General features: G+C 40.3%; 2 protein-coding genes across 2 annotated transcripts in view; both read right to left on the bottom strand.

Moving 5' to 3' along the window:
- Positions 1-666: 666 nt before the first annotated feature.
- slc2a2 (solute carrier family 2 member 2) lies at positions 667-8,971 on the bottom strand. The gene is made up of 12 exons (XM_040136729.1): positions 8,895-8,971; positions 8,232-8,327; positions 6,785-6,993; positions 6,387-6,511; positions 5,995-6,110; positions 5,708-5,870; positions 4,869-4,975; positions 4,062-4,142; positions 3,623-3,727; positions 3,296-3,397; positions 2,229-2,432; positions 667-2,077 (listed from the first exon to the last, which is right to left on the bottom strand). Exons 1-12 carry the CDS (start codon positions 8,907-8,909, stop codon positions 1,874-1,876), a joined length of 1,527 nt encoding a protein of 508 aa, XP_039992663.1. The 5' UTR covers positions 8,910-8,971; the 3' UTR covers positions 667-1,873.
- A 645-nt stretch (positions 8,972-9,616) lies between these two features.
- tnika (TRAF2 and NCK interacting kinase a) overlaps positions 9,617-21,284 on the bottom strand; it is a 61,152-nt gene continuing 49,484 nt past the window's right edge. Inside the window, exons 20-34 of the mRNA XM_040136728.1 lie at positions 21,037-21,134; positions 20,828-20,851; positions 19,803-19,871; positions 19,345-19,451; positions 19,008-19,110; positions 18,597-18,746; positions 18,227-18,326; positions 17,945-18,115; positions 17,676-17,819; positions 17,087-17,221; positions 16,005-16,105; positions 15,683-15,832; positions 13,747-13,906; positions 12,930-13,069; positions 9,617-12,311 (exon numbers count right to left, since the gene is read on the bottom strand). Of these exons, the coding sequence (XP_039992662.1) occupies positions 12,228-12,311; positions 12,930-13,069; positions 13,747-13,906; positions 15,683-15,832; positions 16,005-16,105; positions 17,087-17,221; positions 17,676-17,819; positions 17,945-18,115; positions 18,227-18,326; positions 18,597-18,746; positions 19,008-19,110; positions 19,345-19,451; positions 19,803-19,871; positions 20,828-20,851; positions 21,037-21,134 (1,736 nt within the window). The 3' untranslated portion in view covers positions 9,617-12,227. The remainder of the gene's footprint in view (positions 12,312-12,929; positions 13,070-13,746; positions 13,907-15,682; positions 15,833-16,004; positions 16,106-17,086; positions 17,222-17,675; positions 17,820-17,944; positions 18,116-18,226; positions 18,327-18,596; positions 18,747-19,007; positions 19,111-19,344; positions 19,452-19,802; positions 19,872-20,827; positions 20,852-21,036; positions 21,135-21,284) is intronic.

The raw sequence follows: 21,284 nt of genomic DNA, 5'->3' as shown, positions 1-21,284 counted from the left end.
CCACAATGGTTATAAAATACTGACTGCCCATCCATCTTTAAAATGCGATATAACACAGTTGCATGAACTCATCATCTGGTTTTGAATTAATTCTTTTATTTTACTCTGAATAGACTTTTTTTATTTTAAGACAAAGAAAGAATATACCATATATACCACTGGAACAAAAAACAGCCGGTAACTGCAGTGGAAAGAAAAAAAAAATGCATATTGTAATTGAGATTATTTACAGTACTTAATTGTCTGTTTAGTACTTGTAATGAGAAACATGTATAAGACAACTATCATTTTTAATACTTAACAATGTACAAAAGTACTGCAAGTTTCCTGTGTTTCCAGGTTTGTGTTAACTCATGACTGCTAAACTCAGGGCAAAAATGCAGTGTTTGCCGTGAAGGACTGAGCTTGTAATGAGTTTTAAATTAGTACTGGAGTGTTGCTGCGGGCGGTGAATGAGGCACCGTGTCTCTGGGTAATAGACTTGTCTGAAAACATGGTAAACTTCCTCTGATATCAGTTTAACATTCGTCAAACATCAGTTCTCACGGACTGGTCTTTGTGTGGATCGTCCAGTGGCGGACTGGCAACAGAAAACAACAGGGGAATTTGCTGTCAAGCGGCCCCAATTTGATAAAACCAAATTCAAACTCAACAAAGTGTTTAAAAAAAAAAAAAAAAAACACATACACAATCTGTTAATTTGCAATGTTAGTGTTAGGCTAATATGTAAACCGACGAAACCAATTTTCCAGGGTTTTCCTCCCTACGCTTGTGTGCAAAACTTCAAAATTGAATTAGTGTAATTATCCCCTGGCACCTAATTTAACTTAATATATTTCATTTATCATCAGAATTATTTAAAGTATTGCAAAACAGTCAGCGGTGAGTAAACACAGAACCAAATAAGAACCAGCAGACTCTATCCACAGGAGCAGACTATATTCAAACTACATATTCACAAAAAGCACTCTATATTTGCAGCCGATGACCTAAAACTAGTGCCCTCTTAATTGGGTGGATAAAAAGTTTGAAAAGTTTTTTTTCTTAAAGATCCCCTCCAGAAACATGTAATAAGACAATCATTTCTCTGTCATTTTTTTTTTTTTTACAAAAGTTAAATTACCTTATTAAAAATGACATCAAATTTTTTTAGCTCATTGAAAATTACAGAATCTATGATTATGCATATATTTGTTATTTCATGAGTTTAATTGCTGGTTACAAGATGTCTCCTACTTCACTTAAAAGTCCATTGTCAGTATTTGTGCAACGCAAGTTTCACCTTTCCACATCACACTCCTGTAATTTGCAAAATGGGTCAGGATGGGCCTCCCAACTAGTTCTGATGTCACAAAGTCATATTCCACCTTCAGCAGATGAGTGTGAATACAGCCTTGTAGTGTCCAACTCATACACACATGCAGTACATACATCCACATGTATGTGTATGTATGTACTGCATGTGTGGTTTATCACTTTAGTAGTAAACCGGCAATAACTCAATTTTGCCACTCGGTGGCAGGGGAAACAAACTGAAAATATCTGGCTCTTAATTTAAGCCAGCTTGTCTCTTTTCCATTTGGTGCTGCGTAGGTAGCATACATTAGATTTTTATAGCTTGTTTACTGAAAAGAATCAGCCTGCTCAGGCCGCAAATGAAGCTATGATAGTAGTCGAAGCGAACATATTTTTATGTACAGAAACTGGCATGAAATCCACCACTGCATACAACTTCATGTAACAGTAACATTATAGTGTGTTTTAGCATTGTTGGTTTTTGTGTGGCTCTTATATTAATATGTAAAAATGCAATGTAAATAACCTTACTTTAGACCTTAACTCAACAAGTAACACATACACACAGCTGTTGGTTTTAGGCAACCGTGGATGTTTTGAGCTGCTGCAGTTCAGTTTCGTCCTTGGGGCTCTCTGCCAGCTTTTTCTTTCCCTTTTGGAAGACAGCAGCAATCTCCTCAAATGTTTTGCCCTTGGTCTCCGGGACCCGTAGATAAGTAAACACAGTGAACCCAAGAAGCAGCACTGCAAACAGGATGAACACATAACAATCCAGCCAAGCCTGGAAAATAAAAGAAAACAAAAAATCAAAAGACAAGCCAGGAGGGACAGTGTGTCTGATTTTGTGTGAATGAAGCAAAGACATGTCAACCCACATGCAAGTGCATGTGTTGTATAGATTTACAGTACATATGTATGTCCTTTCAGCCTACTTGTATATACGGAAAGGTCATGCCTATGATGAAGTTGCTGGTCCAGTTGCAGCAGCCAGCAAGAGCGATGGCCGCAGGCCGAGGTCCCTGGCTGAACAGTTCAGCCACTATGAACCATGGGATAGGACCGGGACCAATTTCAAAGAAACTCACAAAGAGGAAGATAGCTGACATGCTGACGTAGCTCATCCAGGAGTATTCATTCTGGAAGGCAGAGTACATCAGTCAAGAGAAACTGTTTCTTCTCAGGGCGGTTTCCTGGTTACTTAAAATGATCAAATGCTGTTTTGGGGAGAGCGATTTTTGTTTCATTACCTCACAGTGTAACAAACATAAAATGGTTAAATGTTCTTGAAAGGATACCAAACAATTGTGTCTCTGTCTATAATATAGTTTTCTGGATCTCAAGTGCATAGGACCTGTGCGTGCAAGCAATGCAGCGGGATAAATAATTTACTTATGGAGGTGGTGCATTGCATGTTTTGTTCTGTGTACATTTTCTGCATTTTTTTTTTTGTCAAGACATGGCAGTGAAGTAAGTAATGTCTTCTGGAAATGTCATTTCTGACAAATATTCAGAGTGTCGGAGGACATCCACAGTGGTGTAACTTTTCACTACCATATATTTTCAAAGCATGTTTGGACAAAAACTGCTCAGAGAAATGAAGAAGGTTGTGGAACATTATGACAGCTGAGCTATAGCCATGAAAACTGTGCAAACTCCATCTGCTGCTGATGAACATGTGGTGCAGTTGAAAGCTCCAGAAAAAGACAGTAAGTGGACATTGAGTTAAGATTTTTTTTTTTTTCCTTTTTTTATGGTCAAACTTGTGTTTCCAAGGTCAAGAATAACTTTGATGCTCATATTAAAAAGGTATTATATTTATAAAATATAATATGTATATGTGTGTGTGTATATATATATCTAAAGCAATATAACATTTGGGGACAACACTCAGACAGAGCGAAGCTGAATGAATGAATTGAAATTGGGCCGCCCCATAAGAGGATGGAAGTTCAGCTCAAGTTGCTGACAGTCTAAAGCACTGACACCTAATTGAACGAACCTGGAATCTGAGGCCAACAGTCATGGCAACTGCGCAGCAGCACATCCCTCCCAGACCTGCAATAGTCAGAGTACGCCTGCCAGCCTTGTCCACCAGTGCAACCTAGAACACACAGTGCACTGTTTATCTGTGTGTGTGTGTGTGTGTGTGTGTGTGTGTGTGTGTGTGTGTGTGTGTGTGTGTGTGTGTGTGTGTGTGTGTGTGTGTGTGTGTGTGTGTCAAGGGTATGTATGCATAAGAAATAAGAGAATACCAGCACATGCAAATGTAAAACATCCATATGTGTGCGCAGGTGTATGTGTGTTTTGCATCTGTGTAGCTACTTACAGACACCAGAGTAAAGATTGTGTTAATGGCCCCGACTCCTATAGTGGCGTAGACTGGATGAGCAACACCAGCCCGGGCGAAGATAGCCGTAGAGTAATAAAAGATCTTGAAGACAAAACAAGTATAAATTTTCCAAATTTACAAAGTCAAATATGAAGGAACACTTTGTTTGTTTTCTTTGCTAAAGGAGAAGGGCACATCCCATGTCCTATACATTTCTACGCACATAAACAAAAATCTGCTTTCTTTAAATGAAGAAGTAAAACATTTAACCATTTATGTCCTAGTTGCTGCTGATATGGCACATACGCATGCTCTGACAGTGTAACCACGATTTTCCTGTCATCTTATCAGGACATAATTTTAATGTAACCTAAGATTATCAGTTAACGGAACGAGAGACAGGAGAAGGCGGAGATGAGATTAATTTGCCACTCACTGCGTTGATGCCAGACAACTGCTGAGAGAGGTGCATCATGAGGGCCACAAACAGCTGCCGTCGGTACACAGAGGAGCGGATCTTCGAGAGAATACAGAACAGCAAAATATTGTCACTGCAGTGGCTTTCTAATTCACACATCTAAAATGCACCTAAATTTCTGTTTAACTTATGACCAGATGTTGAGTGTATTTCTTGTCCTATCTTTCCTGTCCTTCGTCCTTCTTAAACTAATTGGAGTGTAGCTACTCGAATATAAGGTTTGTTTCATTGTCTGCTGTTATACGTGAAATACACATTTGTTTCAAGACTACAGAAATTGATTTAGGTTCTCGTGACCGACGGACCACTTTGCCGGGTTCATCTGCAGCCTTTTTGTGGCGGGCTGTGACAGAAGGTGTATTTCTCATTAATTTGCTAACCTTTAAAACCAAACAACTTATTGTATCACCTAACTAATGTATCATCTAACTAATGATTTAACATTAACTGTCACCGAGTCTTTACATGAGATTGTCAGTGTACTTTGGTTGCTGATTAATTTGGACAATTCAGACGGCGTCTGTTTCCACCCTAAAGAGAAATTTTATGCTGCACTTATCATGACTTCTCCGGACTATTTCAGTGTAATAAGATTGTTCTGGTAGATCAGGGAGTTTCAATGAACTATTTTATCTTAAAATTTATAGAAAATCTTCAGTTTTCTTCAAAATTGTTACTGGAAAAATTTAAGTAAAACCCACAAGAGAAAATTTTTAGGTAGTTGTGAAAATACTCAACTTACCTTTTCCTTGTATAGACACCTACCAAAGAAAGGATAGAGACTTTGGGCTCTTTGTCCGCCGCCTCTTTCTCCCTCCGCATCTCCTCCAGATGAGACGTTGCATCATATGGCCCCTTTAGACGATAAAGACCTGCAACAAAACAGAGAGTGATGGGAGACATGAGTCTTTATAAATGACTTGTTTGCAGTGGATTTCAGACCCTGTCCTTGAATAAAAGTAGCAGTACAGTGATATAAAGGTGCTCCATTAAAACGGTTAAAGACATTGCTTTCAAATATTTACTTAAGTAAAAGTACACAGGTATCGTCAGCAGAATGCACTTAAAGGAATAGTCCTATATTCTGGGAATTACACTTCTTTATATGTATGGTAAATATGAAGCCACATTCAGCAGATGGTTAGCTTAGCTTAGCATAAAGACTGGAAATACGAGGAAACATCTAGCATGGCTCTGTCCTAAGGTAACAAATCTGTCTACCAGCACCTCTAATCTACTACTAATTACCACATTATATCTTGTAACACGATCCATCTTGTTTGTTTAATCCATGTCCAAAAACTAGCCTAGCACATAAACAGCGAATTGACGTTTATGCATTTTGATTTTTCCTCAGATTAATAAAATGAGATGTTATGTGTTGGGTCCTAAACTAAGATAACTGCCTGCTAGCTGTAGCCTATGTAACACAGTGCAGGAAAGCAAACAAACCTATTTACCAAAATGTTGAACCATGGCTTTCAAGTAACCTGTCTGGCCTATATACTGTATGTTTCTGAACGAATGAGTGTATAGTGTTTGAATAAGAGAGCACTAGAGAAAGAAAGGGGATGACATAGAGAGCTGCTGTGTGTAATTCTTACTTTTTTGAGCGTCTTGCTCCTTGCCCAGTACAATATAAAGGTAGCGCGGGCTCTCGGGGCATAGAGGCAGCAGAAAGGATTGTAATATTGCCGGAGCTCCAGACAGACCAAGTAGCAGGGGCCACATATCATCGTTTCCGAGTACAAAGTCCAAGCCTATAATCTACACCCACATCCACACACAAACACACACACATACAATTTAAGTTATATGTTTGGTGTGTCATCAAGTAAATATGCTGTTGTGCTTCTGTGTGGGTGTGTGTGTTTGTGTGAGAGCACCTCACCTGGCTGATTAGGATGCCAGTGACAACAGCCAGCTGGTGTAATGTTCCCAGAGCCCCTCTGTAAGCCTTGGGTGCAATCTCTCCAATGTACATAGGTACTAGTCCAGATGTCAACCCTGAAAAACACACATCATGAGTTAACCGATTTCTAACAAACATTCACTGTTAGGTGCACAACGATACGTCTATTCTATCCAAGTGCAATATGGAGTAATATACTATGTGACTTTTCTCTGACAGTTAGTCAGTTTCAATATGATCATTAAGGGCAATATTCCCAATGATGATGAGGAAAACTTGCCTCTTCTATAGTATATAACCCATAAACATTAGGTTTTTCAACTAAATTATGTAAGTATTCACTGAAGCTTATAACGTGTGCTTTACTGTACCACAGTATAAGCCCATAATAGCACGGCCTGAGATGACCATAATGTGAGGTTTCCACATCCTGCAAAAACCCATCAGCAGTCCAGCGGCTACAGCCAGAACATTGACCATTAACATGCCTTTTACCCTGCAAGACAAAGGGAGATAGAAAGGAGGCAGAGGGAGAGACAGAGAAAGAACAGCGATGGATACAGGCATGTGTGCTTTGGCATTATTCCATATTGATCCTGGTTTAACTTCAACTTTGTAAGTCTTTTCCCACAAACGTTTTGCCTCCATCTCTCCTCTCACTACTCTTATCATTCTCCATACTCCATCATTATCCTCAGGTATGAAACTTCCCACCAAACTTTCATTCTTTCACTGATGCATCCTCGTTATTTTATCCTTCCCTCCTCACCTCCCTCTCAGGTCTCCCACATATCCCACCAGGAAGGAGGATAACATGCCACCAATGGAGAAGATGGCCACCGACAGTGACCAGTACATGACCACAGCAGGGTGTTGCCCCACCTTTGGGACCTCTTCCTCTTCTGTGCTGTTGTCTGGAAGGACAGCAGCCCTCTCTGACCAGACTCCGAGCGTAAGCCCATAATACTTTTCAATGACCTATGGCACAGACATGTTTACTGATCATCAATCACAGCTGAATACTGAGAGAGAGACCAAGAAAAGAAAAGAAAAGGAAGATACACAATATGCATGTACACATGTAAATGGATCCACTCTACTAAAATCTCATTCTCAAACATGTGTTGTAGTTATGACAGTCATTACATTTCAACATTACATTACAGTCATTGCAAAATCACATTTAATCTTTTTTTTTAAGTTAAACAACAGAGCAACATAAATATCTTTGATTGTAAACATTATGTTTACTTCAATTCAATATCACTTTGTCAATTAAAATCAGAGAAATGCTATAGCAAAGAGTCCACTTTAAGGATGGTAGTGTACTTACATCACATTTGATGTGTGCCACAGCCACTTGTTTATACACTAGTGGCACATTTGGTTCATCGGCAGTGCCTTTTTTTTTTCAGCTCAGTTATTTCAAATTCCAGCATACTGATATGCTTACATCTTGTTTTGAGGAAATTGCCCGCTATGTCGGCACAGTGCCGTCGCACTGGACATCATTATATGCACAGACCGGTACATACTGAGTATGCCGGTAGGCCTTACACACACACAACCTCTATATGCTTAACCAATCATCCAGCTGCTTAAGCAAACTGAAATTGAAATGCACATGCAGACAAGTCATTTCTTTAACCTATTTCCCCTTGCATTATACAGAATGGCGAACATAGCAGCATTATGCATCGACTAAGTTGGTGTGCAGCTTGAAGATTTGGACCGTGCCCAATGACCTAGCTGTCCTTGCCACCAACTACCACAACATACAAAAAAAGACAGAAAGGTTAACAAATCTGCCGAGCAAACAGGTCTTAACATCAACACCGCCAAAGCTTAGGTAATATGCATTAATACAACAACCTCTAGCACGAGTTTTAATAAATGCTGAGCCAATTTCAATTTGAGCCATGGCTCAGTGAAAAACTTCAGATTTGCATCTGCTGTATGTTTTCTGTCCTGAGCATGTCCACATAAGGCCTGAGCTCAAACTGGTGCATTGGTCCAAATTGGTACATTCTGACATGTCTGCCACCCCACAACATCGGTGTTTGGTGCAGTTCATTACAGACCAGAGAGTTTCAGTCATCTTGCAGTGTTTCAGATAAAGCCATTATTGGATGGCTACACAAGAAAACTCTGAAAAAATTGGAGGAAACGTTGTTTTTCTAGACACTGAGAAAAGATAAATCTAAGGTAGAGCCTACCTCCTGTGGTGCGTTGATGACTCCAAGACTGTAGCCATACTGCAGGGATCCCAGAGCTGCTGTGAACACAGCCACGGCCAGCGTACCTGTTAGCTGCTGCAGGGGTGCAAGGCAATTAATTTGATAAGGACACACACATGTGAAGGCACGAACAAACACAATTTAACATGCACATGCACACAAGCAAGGACATGAGCGTGTAAATAGTCACTCAGCTCTACTCGCACAGTACAGTCAGGTATTAAAGTGCATATGGAAGTACAGAAAAAGACTATCCACATTATCAATGGATTTATTACTGCTTTGTGGACTAGAGTGCTTACATAAAAGAAGTTACAAAAGAATGCTTGATAAATTAAACATTTTGTCTGTGCTATAAATATGTTTGAGCTGAGCTCTTGGTGTGGCAGACACATCAGAAATTAATTCATGACAATCTCCTGAGCAAAATGACGATGCAAACGGAGAACACACTGATAAAAACCTCCGAGCAACTCTGAGCCCTCAAAGCTTCATATCTCAGCAATTTTGTGCAACTGTGTGGTGACCACAGAAAAAGCAACATGTGTGCAAATATTCCTTACTGATTCAGAAATGAAGAGGTAGCATATGTAGCCGTTTTATAAAATAAATGTAAAGAATGTGTTTGCCAAGAATTCTCACCTCTCCAGAGTCCATGATGGGTCCAGAGTGTCAGGTAGGAAGCTGGCAATGATCAATGGAGCTGCATGCTTGATCACGCTGTGTCCACTCACTAATCGACGAACACATGCATGCCCACATGCACATGGACACATGCACACACACACACACACACACACACACACACACACACACACACACACACATATATCTATAATGCTGACAGAACTCTTAACACATAAATGAAGTCTTATTCATTCTCTATACACAAACACACAGTTTAGTCCTATTGGAAGGAAGCAATAAAATTATATTCATGACGACCAAATAGTTAAACAGTCTGGAATCTATTTATGGAAAACTCCGGTTTCAGGATCTTATGTGTGGTGTTCCATGCTGGTACATTATGGAACAGGATATACTGTACATTGCATTGTGTATATTAATAATGGAAAGCAGAATTACTGCAAAGTAGAACACAATGCTCTTTTACATGTATTAAGGGCATTTGGACATTATTCTCTCTCTATCTCTCTCTCTCTCAAACACACACACACACACACACACACACACACACTTGCTGTTAATGATATACTTTAGAGGCGGACAAAGTCTGAGGGTCGACACTGGGATACAAATGTGCACACTTGTGCACATTTGTATCCCAGTGTATCAGTATCTCACAAACACATCCACAAAAAAAACCCCACAACTTCAGAAGCCTAATGCTCTAGTTTCATTTATTTCTCTCTTACAGCATCTCTTTTACAAAACAAATAAATCCCAAAACAGGACATTAGTAATGCTCTTTCAAAATAAAGAAAACAAGAAATAAACAGAATAAAGAATACAGTGGTTTCGTCTTTGAAAGGAGAATTCTCAGTGTAACGACCATCATCATTTTCCAATTGGAAGAGTGAATCCCACAATGGACAAACATAGTAATAATGCCCCATTCACACTTGTTCAGTAATCATACACACAGATGCATGCGTGCACACACAGGGAAGACAGTGGTTTCTTCAGCTCTGCTGTTTATTGCTAAATGTTAGCCTGCTCCCCTTATCAGAGATCAGTGAACTTTACTTACAGCTCTGCAGGAACAGCTACTGCATGGATGTGTAAAAAGTCCTTGAAGATGTGACAGAAAGCTTTTAATAAATTAACAAAAAAAAACTCAATCCAAATGATCATTTCATTCTGTAATTGGGGAATGAGTCTATTTTTTGTGTCACCTCAAGTTTGTTAACCATGGGCCAACATACTGCCAAATCTGCAGTATACCCACAGAAACAAAGACTAATCTGCATTACTTTGCTCTCCGACATGGATGGGCATGCACGAATTTGACTGCCCTCAATAGATGATTGAGCTGTACTAAATATTTAGAAAGAAATGGCAAGATTTTGTCATATCATATCCACTCACTCCTTTCAGAGAAAAAAAAAATCAAGTCTTAAAGTTGTTAAGGTACATCTTCATTAGAAGAGAAAAATAACATCAGCAATGTGTTAAAGTTAGATAATAACACACAAAAACACACCAAAGTAGGAAAAAGAAAAAACAGTGTAACCACATAGGCATAAAATTATTAATTATAACGTGAATGATAATCTCTTGGCCTCATTTTAGTTTTGCTTACATCATGCTAGGCACTGTACAAACAGTTAGGAGCCAAAATCAGAAGAGCCAATCAGGGAGGAGCATGATTCAAAAGGACACCACAGCTTTCAACAATGAGTGCTTTCACGTGCACGCAATATTCGGGACAGTAGCTCATATCCTCTTGAGGTCTTGTTCATAAGCTCTTTATACGCATCTTCAGATCTCCTACAGCAACATGGCTGTAGTTGTGAGTAGTCAGAACATTACTGTGTTAAAGGAAACAGAAACATACGCCAAAAAAATCATCCACTAATATTGCCTATTTTTAAATGCATGGTGTTCAGATACACCAACTCATAAACTTCATACTAAGATGATAATATCATATATCTGCTTGTAAACACACTCAATGTTGCTTTGACTGCATTAAGGTTGAAGTTCACGCACAGAGACAGAATTACTTGACTCTTTTTGTGGACATTGAGTTTAATGTCGCACTTTGATTCAAACTCGATTTGAACGGGACTCGTTTCAACATCAAGTCAAACACACACACATACAATTGCACCGCATTCACATAACATACACTCCTCAGAGACACATGTGCTGTACATTTCATCAAGCTTCAAAGACTGACTGACTCCAAACTGTTACACAGAAAAAAGAGAAGAACAGAAATAAACAGAATGAACAGAATGATGCTCTCATTGTTCATTTAATATTACAGTATATCTGATGCAGCACCTTCAGAGTTTAAAGAGTGAAAACAGGGAGATGAGTGTGATGATGATGGGGGTGACAAGAGGAGGGAAAGAGGAAGAAAGGAGAGAAAAGACAGAATGGACCAGTGGTTTCATTTTAAAGGGACAGAGACATCATCTTTGCATACCATTGCGACCTGCCTATGACAGCGGGGTCGCACCGCATCTCTATCAGCGAAATGCGATTGAACACTAAATCACAATTCGGTTTACTCGAACCCGAAAAGATGGCGAGAGGAGGAAGTGGAGGAAGAGGAGGAGTGGCAGAGGAAAAGAAAATCAATCAGGCTGTCTGCTTTCACCGCTGACATCCAGAGCAGATTTGTCATCCCTCAGGTGCCCTCCCTGCACTGGCATATTCAGAAGTACATATTTAAATTGATATTAAATCTCAATCATCTACTCTTCCTCCATCCTTTGAGGCGCAGTTCTCGGGGAATGAGCCAACAAGGGCAGACAGGAAGGGAGGAAAATGGAGGACATAAGTGTCAGAGGACTGAAAATGTGATGACTAGATCTAGCAGGGAGGAGTGAAGGAGCAGAGGCTTAAGAAGCGAGGACAAAAGGAAGAAGAAGAGCGACAGAAGGAGGCGGGTGTAAAGTGTATTTCTGCGGTTGCTGAACACTTGAATGCACTGGTCCGTTTTGGAGAGAAGAGACAGACAAAAGGGAAAAGAGTTACAGACAGACAGACAGAGAGAGAGGGAAGAAGAGAGTATTTGGAAAGTCAGTGGCACCAGTTTGCCAGTCAGTTGAGTAACAATGGCTTCTGCGTGACCCGACATAATCTAGGGTAACGGCTCTCTTCTTTTAGAACTGGTCTTTGTTGTTTTTTTTTCTACGTCATTTTTGTCTGTCCAGTGTTAAAAGAGTTCACTTGTGGCCTTTCGGGCAGTCGGGTTCATTTGTGAGATGTGCCGTGAGCCAAGGTGGGGTAGCCGGGCTGGCCAATGGGAGAGCGAGGCCGAGTGGACTGTGGGAGGAGCCATCACCAGTTCATCATAGAGTTTCTGTTGAGGGTCATGAAGAAAACTTGGCTGCTACCTCCCGAACGCACTGATGCGAAGAATACCTAGAGAGAGAGAAAATTACAAACATAAACATTTTCAGCTCTCATTTCTTAGTATTGTCATTTCATAATCTTTTTCTGAAATGTTATTTTTGGAAGTAAATAACACTAATAACAGGCAATTAAGGCTATTTTCATGCATTTAAATTTTGTGCAGGGTTTGCATACCCTGCACAAAATTTAAATGCATGTGTGCTCAGCACCTGAGCACATTTGGATCCGCATCTTCAAGTTGTATCTAAGAATCTCCCCAGATACACTTAATGGACAGTTTTTCTTACCTTACCTTGCCGACCTTATCTTACAGTTAACATGTTACCTGATACACAGTTAAAATTTAACTGTTTGGTTCTATTCTCCAGACCAAGATCTGTGCAATGTATACCAAACTTCATGCTAAGAATCAACGTTTTAAAAACTTGTGTATGCGCATGTATGTTCAATATCTGTGTCCACAAAAGCAGTGTTGAAATCAACACCACCTTACTAGAGGCAGGTACAAATAGAGACCAGAGCAGGTCAAGTCTTTGTCAATATTTATGATTGTACTTCGATCATTTCCGAGCAATAAGTAAGAATTACTGAGAATCAAAGAGCACATGCAGTACAAATGTGTTTTACCTTGTCGTTTCGCTCACAGAGGAACTTGAGTCTCTGGGCTCTCTTGTGCATAAAGACTCCATCCAGATGACCTGTCTCCACAGAGCGGATCTCTATGGCTTTCTCACCCCAGCCCATAATCTGATTAGAGTGGATATAGGCTGGAAAGGATAAAACACAAGTGAGGCATAAGTGACCATGGAAAAACATACATAATCATATTTATATATATCATTTGGTTCCTTTCCTAGCATGTTAATACACAACAGACAAAACCTATTACTTTTTGGATAGTTTAATTACTGATGCATTACTTCTTTTGGAGGCTTTAGCAAAATCATGTCATACAGTGATACAATGTTCAATTTTACTATTGAGCATCCACATGCACCTTGTAAAACCTGGAAGCACCAGCAATAGGCGAGACAGAGGTAGTCGTAAAAGTGTGATACCTCTGGCAGCCACACAAGGGCAGTAAAATACAAGAAATTAAGTGGTATTTCTGTTGAAACAGTGCTCATCCCCATTCTTTGTTGGTCTCTCTAGCTCTTGCGTAATCCCGCTCTCTTTCGATTGTAATTAAACCTTAAATTAACCCCCACAAGCTCATTTCTCAGATACATGACTTTTGATTTGCATCGCAACACACACATACACAGGCGCTGAAATCAGTAATGGCATATCGCTGCAGTTATTTAAACCTCACCCCTTTGATGATTTTTAATTTTTTATCTTTGAACTGAGTATTTCTCTATGATGTTTTAATGACCCCTGTGTTACAAAAATCCATTTAAATCAACTTAACACACATATAAATACACATGTGAGTAGGACTTACCAACAGAGGTAGGCATCTCTCCCCACTGAAGCACCACGTCCTTGGTGATTCGACCATAGGTGTTGACGTAGACGCCCTCGTCCTCATAACACAGCAGCATTTCCATTCCATCAGTCTTAGGCAGCACCACGATGGCATGGGGTGTCACCTGGCTCTGGATCTAATACAGATACACACACACACACAAACATTGCACAGGCTTCAATTTAATCTGTCAGATGTAGTCATGATCTATATGACATTAAAATATTACAGAGGTTTCAACAGAGGCATTTAATGCAACAGAATTTGGCTGGCTCTGGCAGTTTTTTTTTTTTTTTTGGATCAGCAGGCATTCTGTAATCCTCTAAAGAGCAAGTTTGTAAACGCCGACAAGCCTGCCAAATATCAGGAGCATCAGTGCATGAAAAGGTTCAATCTTTGGATTGTTACCTGAGAAGCCTTGTTCCATATAATGAGCAAATAGACAAACTACAGCACTTTTCTCTGACCTTAATTAACAGACATAGCATCAGAAGAAGAGGGAACAGTAACACACTTACAGACAAAGCTGGATTCTGGGCACTTTACTCAAGGTGTAGCCCAGAGACCAACCACATTTTCTCTGCCAGCAGGCTATCGTGAGGTAGGACTTAAAACTACACTTCAGGAGCACAACAAGTGATCATACCAGTACAACAAATGAGTGATAAGGTAGTGAAAAAAACTCATCTTAGCCCAAGAGAAGCTACATTCACTCAAGAACTCTGCAAAATGGCACACTTCTGCTTACTCTGACCACATTAAAGAAGTAGTTTATTGTACAAATTGTATGAAATATGAAAATGACAGCAATGTAACTTACCAAAACCACTCTGAGTACATCATACTGTATTGTTTTTGGTTGGTGAGGGTCAAGTGCATTTTTTGGAATGCAGTTTAACTGAAAAGAACACTACTGATTCTAATAGATATTTGGATTTGCTTATGTTTATTAAGCTTTACTTCTGCAATTTTGTGTTGTGGCTTCAGCATGATCAAATATCTCCTGGTAGTAAACACATCTTCTCGAGTCATGTCATGTCTGCTGTGGGTAAGATGAATTTATTCACGGAAACCGATTTCTAGCTACGTTATCCATCAATGTCTACACTAACGAACTGTACTGCACATAGACAATTGTATTTCTTCTGTGTGTCCACTATAGGGTTTTACTAAAGATCTATTGATCTAGTCTAAAGGGTGGATGGGAGGATGTCACCTTCATCTGTCTGGCACACTGGAAGAGAAGTTGGCAGGAAAGGAGAGAGAGAGGAGTCACGGATGAAAGGAGGAAGACGGAAAACAATCACTTCAGATGTCAGGAATGTTTTTTAATAATAAGTTCCTTGGTGAGTCCACTGTGCAGTGTGGGCTATCAAGTTGAATGCATGGCACAATTGTGTGTCCTCATATTTGTATTCAATGGTTTATATTACGGAAATATTGCCACAAAACCAAGAGTTTGGCTGAACTGTATTTGAACTTATTTGACTAGACGCATGCGATTAGTGAAGCCACCACGGAACAAACTAATCTGCATGAATGTATCAAAAACTGGTTTGCATTGAAGCACACAACAGGACAAGTACTTATAGTCTACATAGTTTCCGTGAATGACTCAGTGACCATAATTTATAAAGGACTACATGCCGCCATGGGAAATGCCATTTGTCAAGAAACAGTCATTGTATTTCTAGAGGCCAATCATCATGAGACAGCGTATGTATCACTGCCGGCCTTGGCATGGGAGGAGATCTGCTCGTGGATAGGATGAAAGAAAGAAAAAATAATTGATGTGTATGCTTTGATAAAGATTCATTAGAGCTGCAAGAGCCTTATTCAGGAAACATGTTTATTGAAGATTTACAGAAGATACACACACAAGAGTTATACAAGTATATAGCCCTGCACTTACATGTGAGGGGATGTAGATGTCGTAAGGGTTGCCTGAGTCCACGTCGATAACATGGAAGCCCACGCTGGAGCCATAGATGACCTTTAACCTCTGACCTTCCTCCACTGTCAGGTCCACCAGCTGGGGACGGTGCTGCAACTCAGCGAATGACTGAAAGACAGAGAGGGCGACAGACATCAGATACTTGGGGTTAGAGGATGATGATGGAGTTAGGGAAATAGTGAGGGGCACGGAGTGAGAGAGACAAAGTCAGACAGAAATACACAATAAAAATGACCAGTCACTATCTATCCATACAACGGTTCAGTGTTCAGATCCATACCTTGAAGGCCATGAACTTGTGGTAGGGTTTGGGAGCCCAGGCATAGATTTCCACAGAGTTCTTGAGAGCAATCACCAGGAACTTAATCCTCTCATATTTTACTGGAAACATACAGACACGAACACATGTTTAAGCACAGTTCATTTTGATTCATTTTTATGTTTTAATCAAACACAAAAAGCTGAACTTTTTGACTGAAACAACCTGACCCGGTGTATCTACGGTAATGTACATTACATTTTATTTATTAAATGGTTTTACATATAACATTTTCTGTTTTTTAAAATTAGTACCACATTTGTAAACCTTACTGCCTCCTGGTACAGGCAGCCCTAGTACCATTTTTGGTCATCAAACAATTGCAAAACTGTCTCTAAACCACTGTATTTTGAAATTTCACAGTATATGGTATAAAATTTTACCTATAATTTTTTGCCGAAGTCCTTATTGGCTCTCATTTTTTCGTATTTTGGGAAAATCTCAGTCTATCCTAGAATTAGTCAGTTAATTACTTGATGTACCGATGTTACTGCAAGTCGCTGCATGTTGAACAATAGTACCTATTTTGCCAAAAAACCAAACCGTCACATTTTTCAACACTCTCAGCCGTTATGGAGTTCAGACACTTCGACAAACCGGCTGTTCAGGTTGAGCGTTTGGTTTGGTTCTAAGGGTGAAACTGACACCACAGGAGTGAATTTACAAATGCACCCCTCTGACCCCCTGTGCATTAGTTGCGTATGTAAATAGTATGCTAAATTATTAAGAAAGACTGTTATTGCCACATTTGTGCTTAAGAGATAAGCTCATGTTGAATTATTTAAAAAAAAAAACTGTCATGACCACATTTTAGGCTAAGTGATAGGCTTATGTTCAATGATAAAAACACGTGTTTGGAAAAATGATTGGAAATTAAACAATTTATTGATTTCTAATGCCCCCTTTTGATATTTCTATTCAACGCTTTGAAGTCAGACTTTTGGACCCCACTGCATACAGACAAACACATACACACACACACACACACACACACACACACACACACACACACACACACACACTCTCAAAACACATATCCTTACCAACTTTATAATGCACACACCCCTCCAGCTCCCCAACTGTAATCCAACCCTGCTTCTTTTCCACTTCTGGGTCGTTGTGTAATATTCTGTTTCTCAGCCAGGACAAGTAGTAGACACGTAACTTATTCTTTTTCCCTGAGAGAGTGAGAAACAGAAGGGGAATGAGAGATGAGATGTACTGGAATTAAGCGATAAAAACCCCAAATAAATTAGACACCTCGGCTGTAAACAGCACACAATGGCAGATTACTTGAGATGACTTAGATTTGTACTTTGAGAGGAATGGAAGAAACACGAATCTAAAAAAAAATTTCTTAAATTTGCTTTCTTTACTATCCTTGCAAATATTTATTTCAAACACACATTTTCAGGACTTTTATTTTACCAGGAATATGCATATAATGAAAGGTAGTGATTTGTGCTGTGGTCTGTGTTTTGCGTAGTAAAGAGCCATCTACTTTTTGATGTGTATGCGGGCATGCTAAATCACATTTTTACATAATCCATATATGTTGGACGTGTGTGGTCTCTGTATGTAAGTATGCACCTGAGTGTGTGCATACAGTGTGAACGTGTGTGTAAGAACTACCAGATATGGTGACTAGCACATTGAGCCCCTCCAGCACATCCATCTGCAGGAAGCGCCGTCTGGTGATCAGGTTATACACTTTTCCCTGTCCACTTCGGTCAAGCAGCATCAGACCATTCTCTGTCCCCACCAGCAGGTTCACACCTAAACACACACACATACACGCAAGAGTCAGAGACAGGGGATGATGCACAAGAAAACAGAGATGGGAATATTTAGGAGAAAGATTTTTCTCGTTTTGTGGGAGAATAAAGGATGCTCCCTCCTACCCCAGAGTGCAGCACACAGGATCTCAGAGTTGAAGCGTTTCTTGTATTTGCGAATCTCAGGTGTGTCACTGTGGGGTCTGATATTGGTGGGGTTGACATTAACCACAGAGATCTTTCTGGCTTCGTTTAGTCTGGCCTGCTCCTGCCTCAGCAGCTCATTTGCAAACATGGCTAGGGTATCACAGAAGAAGAGAAAGATTGGAAAAAGAGGGAACGAACGTTTTTTTGACAAAACAGCTGCTAGTAAAATGTGTGATCAAAGCTTCCGTAGGTTTTCCTTACCTGCTGCTGAGTTCTCATCGTCATTTTCACTTGGGGATGTTTGATAGACCCGTGGATCGACAAATGGGGTAAAGGATGCTTTGGATCCACCCACACCAAACTGTAAGTCACAAAACACAGTGAGTAATTGTTGTGTTGTGTGTGAATACTTTTTATAGGCCCCGTAAGAGTTGAAAAATAGTCCACATAAAGCGTTTCCTTTCAAAAGAGTGTGATTTAAAAACACCTTCTTTAATTCACAGATAATGTTTTAATGTATATTTAGTATGTTCTGTATTCACTTAACTCATGTTTCATTAACATGGTATATCCGGGACAGGGTGTTAATTTGCGTGTGGTTGTGTGTGCATGTTAGGCGTGCGTGTCTGACCTCGGCCATGTCGCCCAGTTGCTGCAGGGCTGTGGTGGGTGTGGCTGAGGGAGAGTTGCTCTGCTGTACCAGGTCAGGGAGGTTACCATGGTTACTGTGATTCCCGAACCCGTTACTCTCGGTGTGACCGCCTCTCCTCCTCTCCTCTGCCTGAGAGACAAGAGAGACAGAGAATACAGCGGACAAATGCAGGGAAGATAAAATCCGATATTGAGAGAGGAGTTTAAAGAAAAGTGAGGAGAGTAGAAATAAAAGCAGATAAAGTGTCCAAGAAGAAGCAAAATGGGCCAAGTTTGATAGTAGAGTCTAAACATTAGCTGTTTTCTCAGTTTGTTTTATTATTTTCTCTCTAAATCCTTGTGGCTTGTGTGTGTGTGTGTGTGTGTGTGTGTGTATGGGTGCATTCTTCACCTCTCTCATCACTAGAGTACCGTCCTTGGATTTATTATAGGCATCTCCCAGAGAGTCCTCTGCCAGCCCTCCATACGACTCACCACTGTTTTGCACTGCTGGCCTGCAACACACACACACACACACACACACACATACACACACACACACACACAGAAAGAAAACACACACAGACCCGATCATTTACAAAGCGATTCTGCCAAAACTGTACTGACAAGCCACTGGCATGGTGCATATTCCAAAGACATGCATATCTCATCACAAATGAACACTGACAGGCCCAGTTTGAAAAAAACCGAGCAAGAGTGAGAAAATATAAACAGAGAGGACAGCTTACATGATGCGGGGGATGTCACTAACAGCAACAGTCCCATCATGCCCCACTGTCTCCCCGTCCTCATCACTGCTCTCTGATTCTTCACTAGAGGACGAGTAGTCTGTCACCTTTATCAGAAGAAAAGAAATATGTTCTCAAATGCTGGTGCAGTTCGCCAGAGCATTCTTCAGAGATCTCTAAAGCAAAAGTAAACTGAGTGCGGTTTTGAAATTGCTCTTTAAAAGTCAGTCATAAGTATGTTTTGTTTGTTTTATTTTTGACACGAAGATGTGTCAAAAATAAAACGATAATGAGGACCTTGATGGAATTAAGCTTTTACTTTATTGTGTTGTTATTCTCAACAATTCTAAGTGAAAGTCAGGACTGGATGACTCGATTATTTACCTTTACTATCATTGTCAAGTAAATGTGCCTAAAGTATCTGCTCACACTTATCATTCCTAGAAATGTCGTCATACCTTGACTGGAGGTCTGCTGCCCTCCTCTACCCTCAGTTCTCTGAGTTCCTTAGCCAATGCACTTAGGTCCTGTAAAATGCAACAGAGGAGGAGAGGAGAAACAAGAAAAGTCATTCAGTTCTTTATCATCAGAAACCAAGAGGCCAAATCACATACATGGACGACAGGAGCAGAGAGGGGCAAAGAGTAGGACAAACCATCAGCATCATGACAAGAGGATAACTGATTTGTTGTCACAGAAAACATCTGGGCTTGTAAAACATACGTTTCCTGGAACAAGAGTGCATATCTGAGACCACTTTTTCAGTTTAGCAACACTAAAATTTTGTGAAATGAGGAGTGATCACAGATGAGCACTTTTATTCACTCACAAGTAAATATTAATTTTATGAACACAGGTCATAAGAAGAAAAGAGAAAGACAGATAGTCGGCTTTGATGTACTACTTGAGTACAGCATCACTCTTCATCCCCTCTACCAATCATTCCCATGCCAACTGGCCCGTGGTTCCTCCCATCCCCTCCCTGCCCATCCAACACAGCTGATGGATCTGACCAAATCATGCAGGGGGGGGGGGCGTCATAAACGGTGGGCTTACCAGCTCCTCCTGACCAGTAACCGTGACAACAGAGAAACAGGAAAAGAGATTTAGAGACTGTTCAGGTGCTTGGCAGTTCAGGTTATACACACACACACACACACACACACACACACACACACACACACACACACACACACACACACACACACACACACACACACACACACACACACTCGCGCGCACACAACACATGCATGTATACCCGCAAACCTGCACAAGCACACAAATACACTCCCTCAGGTATGTGTGTAGAAGCACACATGCACTGCCATCGCCATTACACCCTGATATTTTAAAGTTAAAATAAACAAACGCCGTCTGCCCGTGAAACAAAGTCCACCATGCCAGGGTGAAAAGAGGGGCTCTGAAGATCGAGGCAAAAGGAAAACTGGGATCAAAGAAAGGGGACTCAAGTGTCACTAACCTCATCTATGGCTTTCTTATAGCTCTGAAGAATGAAAAGAGAAAGAGAGAGAGGCAGAGAAAGAAAGAAAGAAAGAAAAAGTAAGGAAGAAAGAAAGAAAGAAAGAGAACCAGATGAATAGCAGAAAAAAGGGGAAGAGACCTGTAAAAGATTCCCAGAGAGGAGACTGCTGTGATAGAAAGTGAATGTGTGTCTGTTGTGTGACTCACTGCAGGTCTGCTGGGTCTGGCTGATTCACGACCCTCCTCCTGTTTGGACTTTGCCTCCTGATTGGCTCCTGGAGGAGATCCTTCTTGCTTGGTTTGACCTATCAGAACATGAAGGTAATTACACACACGACCCACAAACTGTACACAAACAAGCCTCGTCATAATCACCAAAAAATGGCAATTTAAATAAAAAGATCAGTTTAAAAGGGGTTCCAGAGTGGTTTGTCCAAAAGGTTTCAATTTAAATG

Source organism: Xiphias gladius, chromosome 10 (genome assembly GCF_016859285.1).
Source record: "Xiphias gladius isolate SHS-SW01 ecotype Sanya breed wild chromosome 10, ASM1685928v1, whole genome shotgun sequence".
In the NCBI taxonomy this organism is placed as follows: Eukaryota; Metazoa; Chordata; class Actinopteri; order Istiophoriformes; family Xiphiidae; genus Xiphias; species Xiphias gladius.
This window is presented reverse-complemented; position numbering and strand designations above follow the sequence as displayed.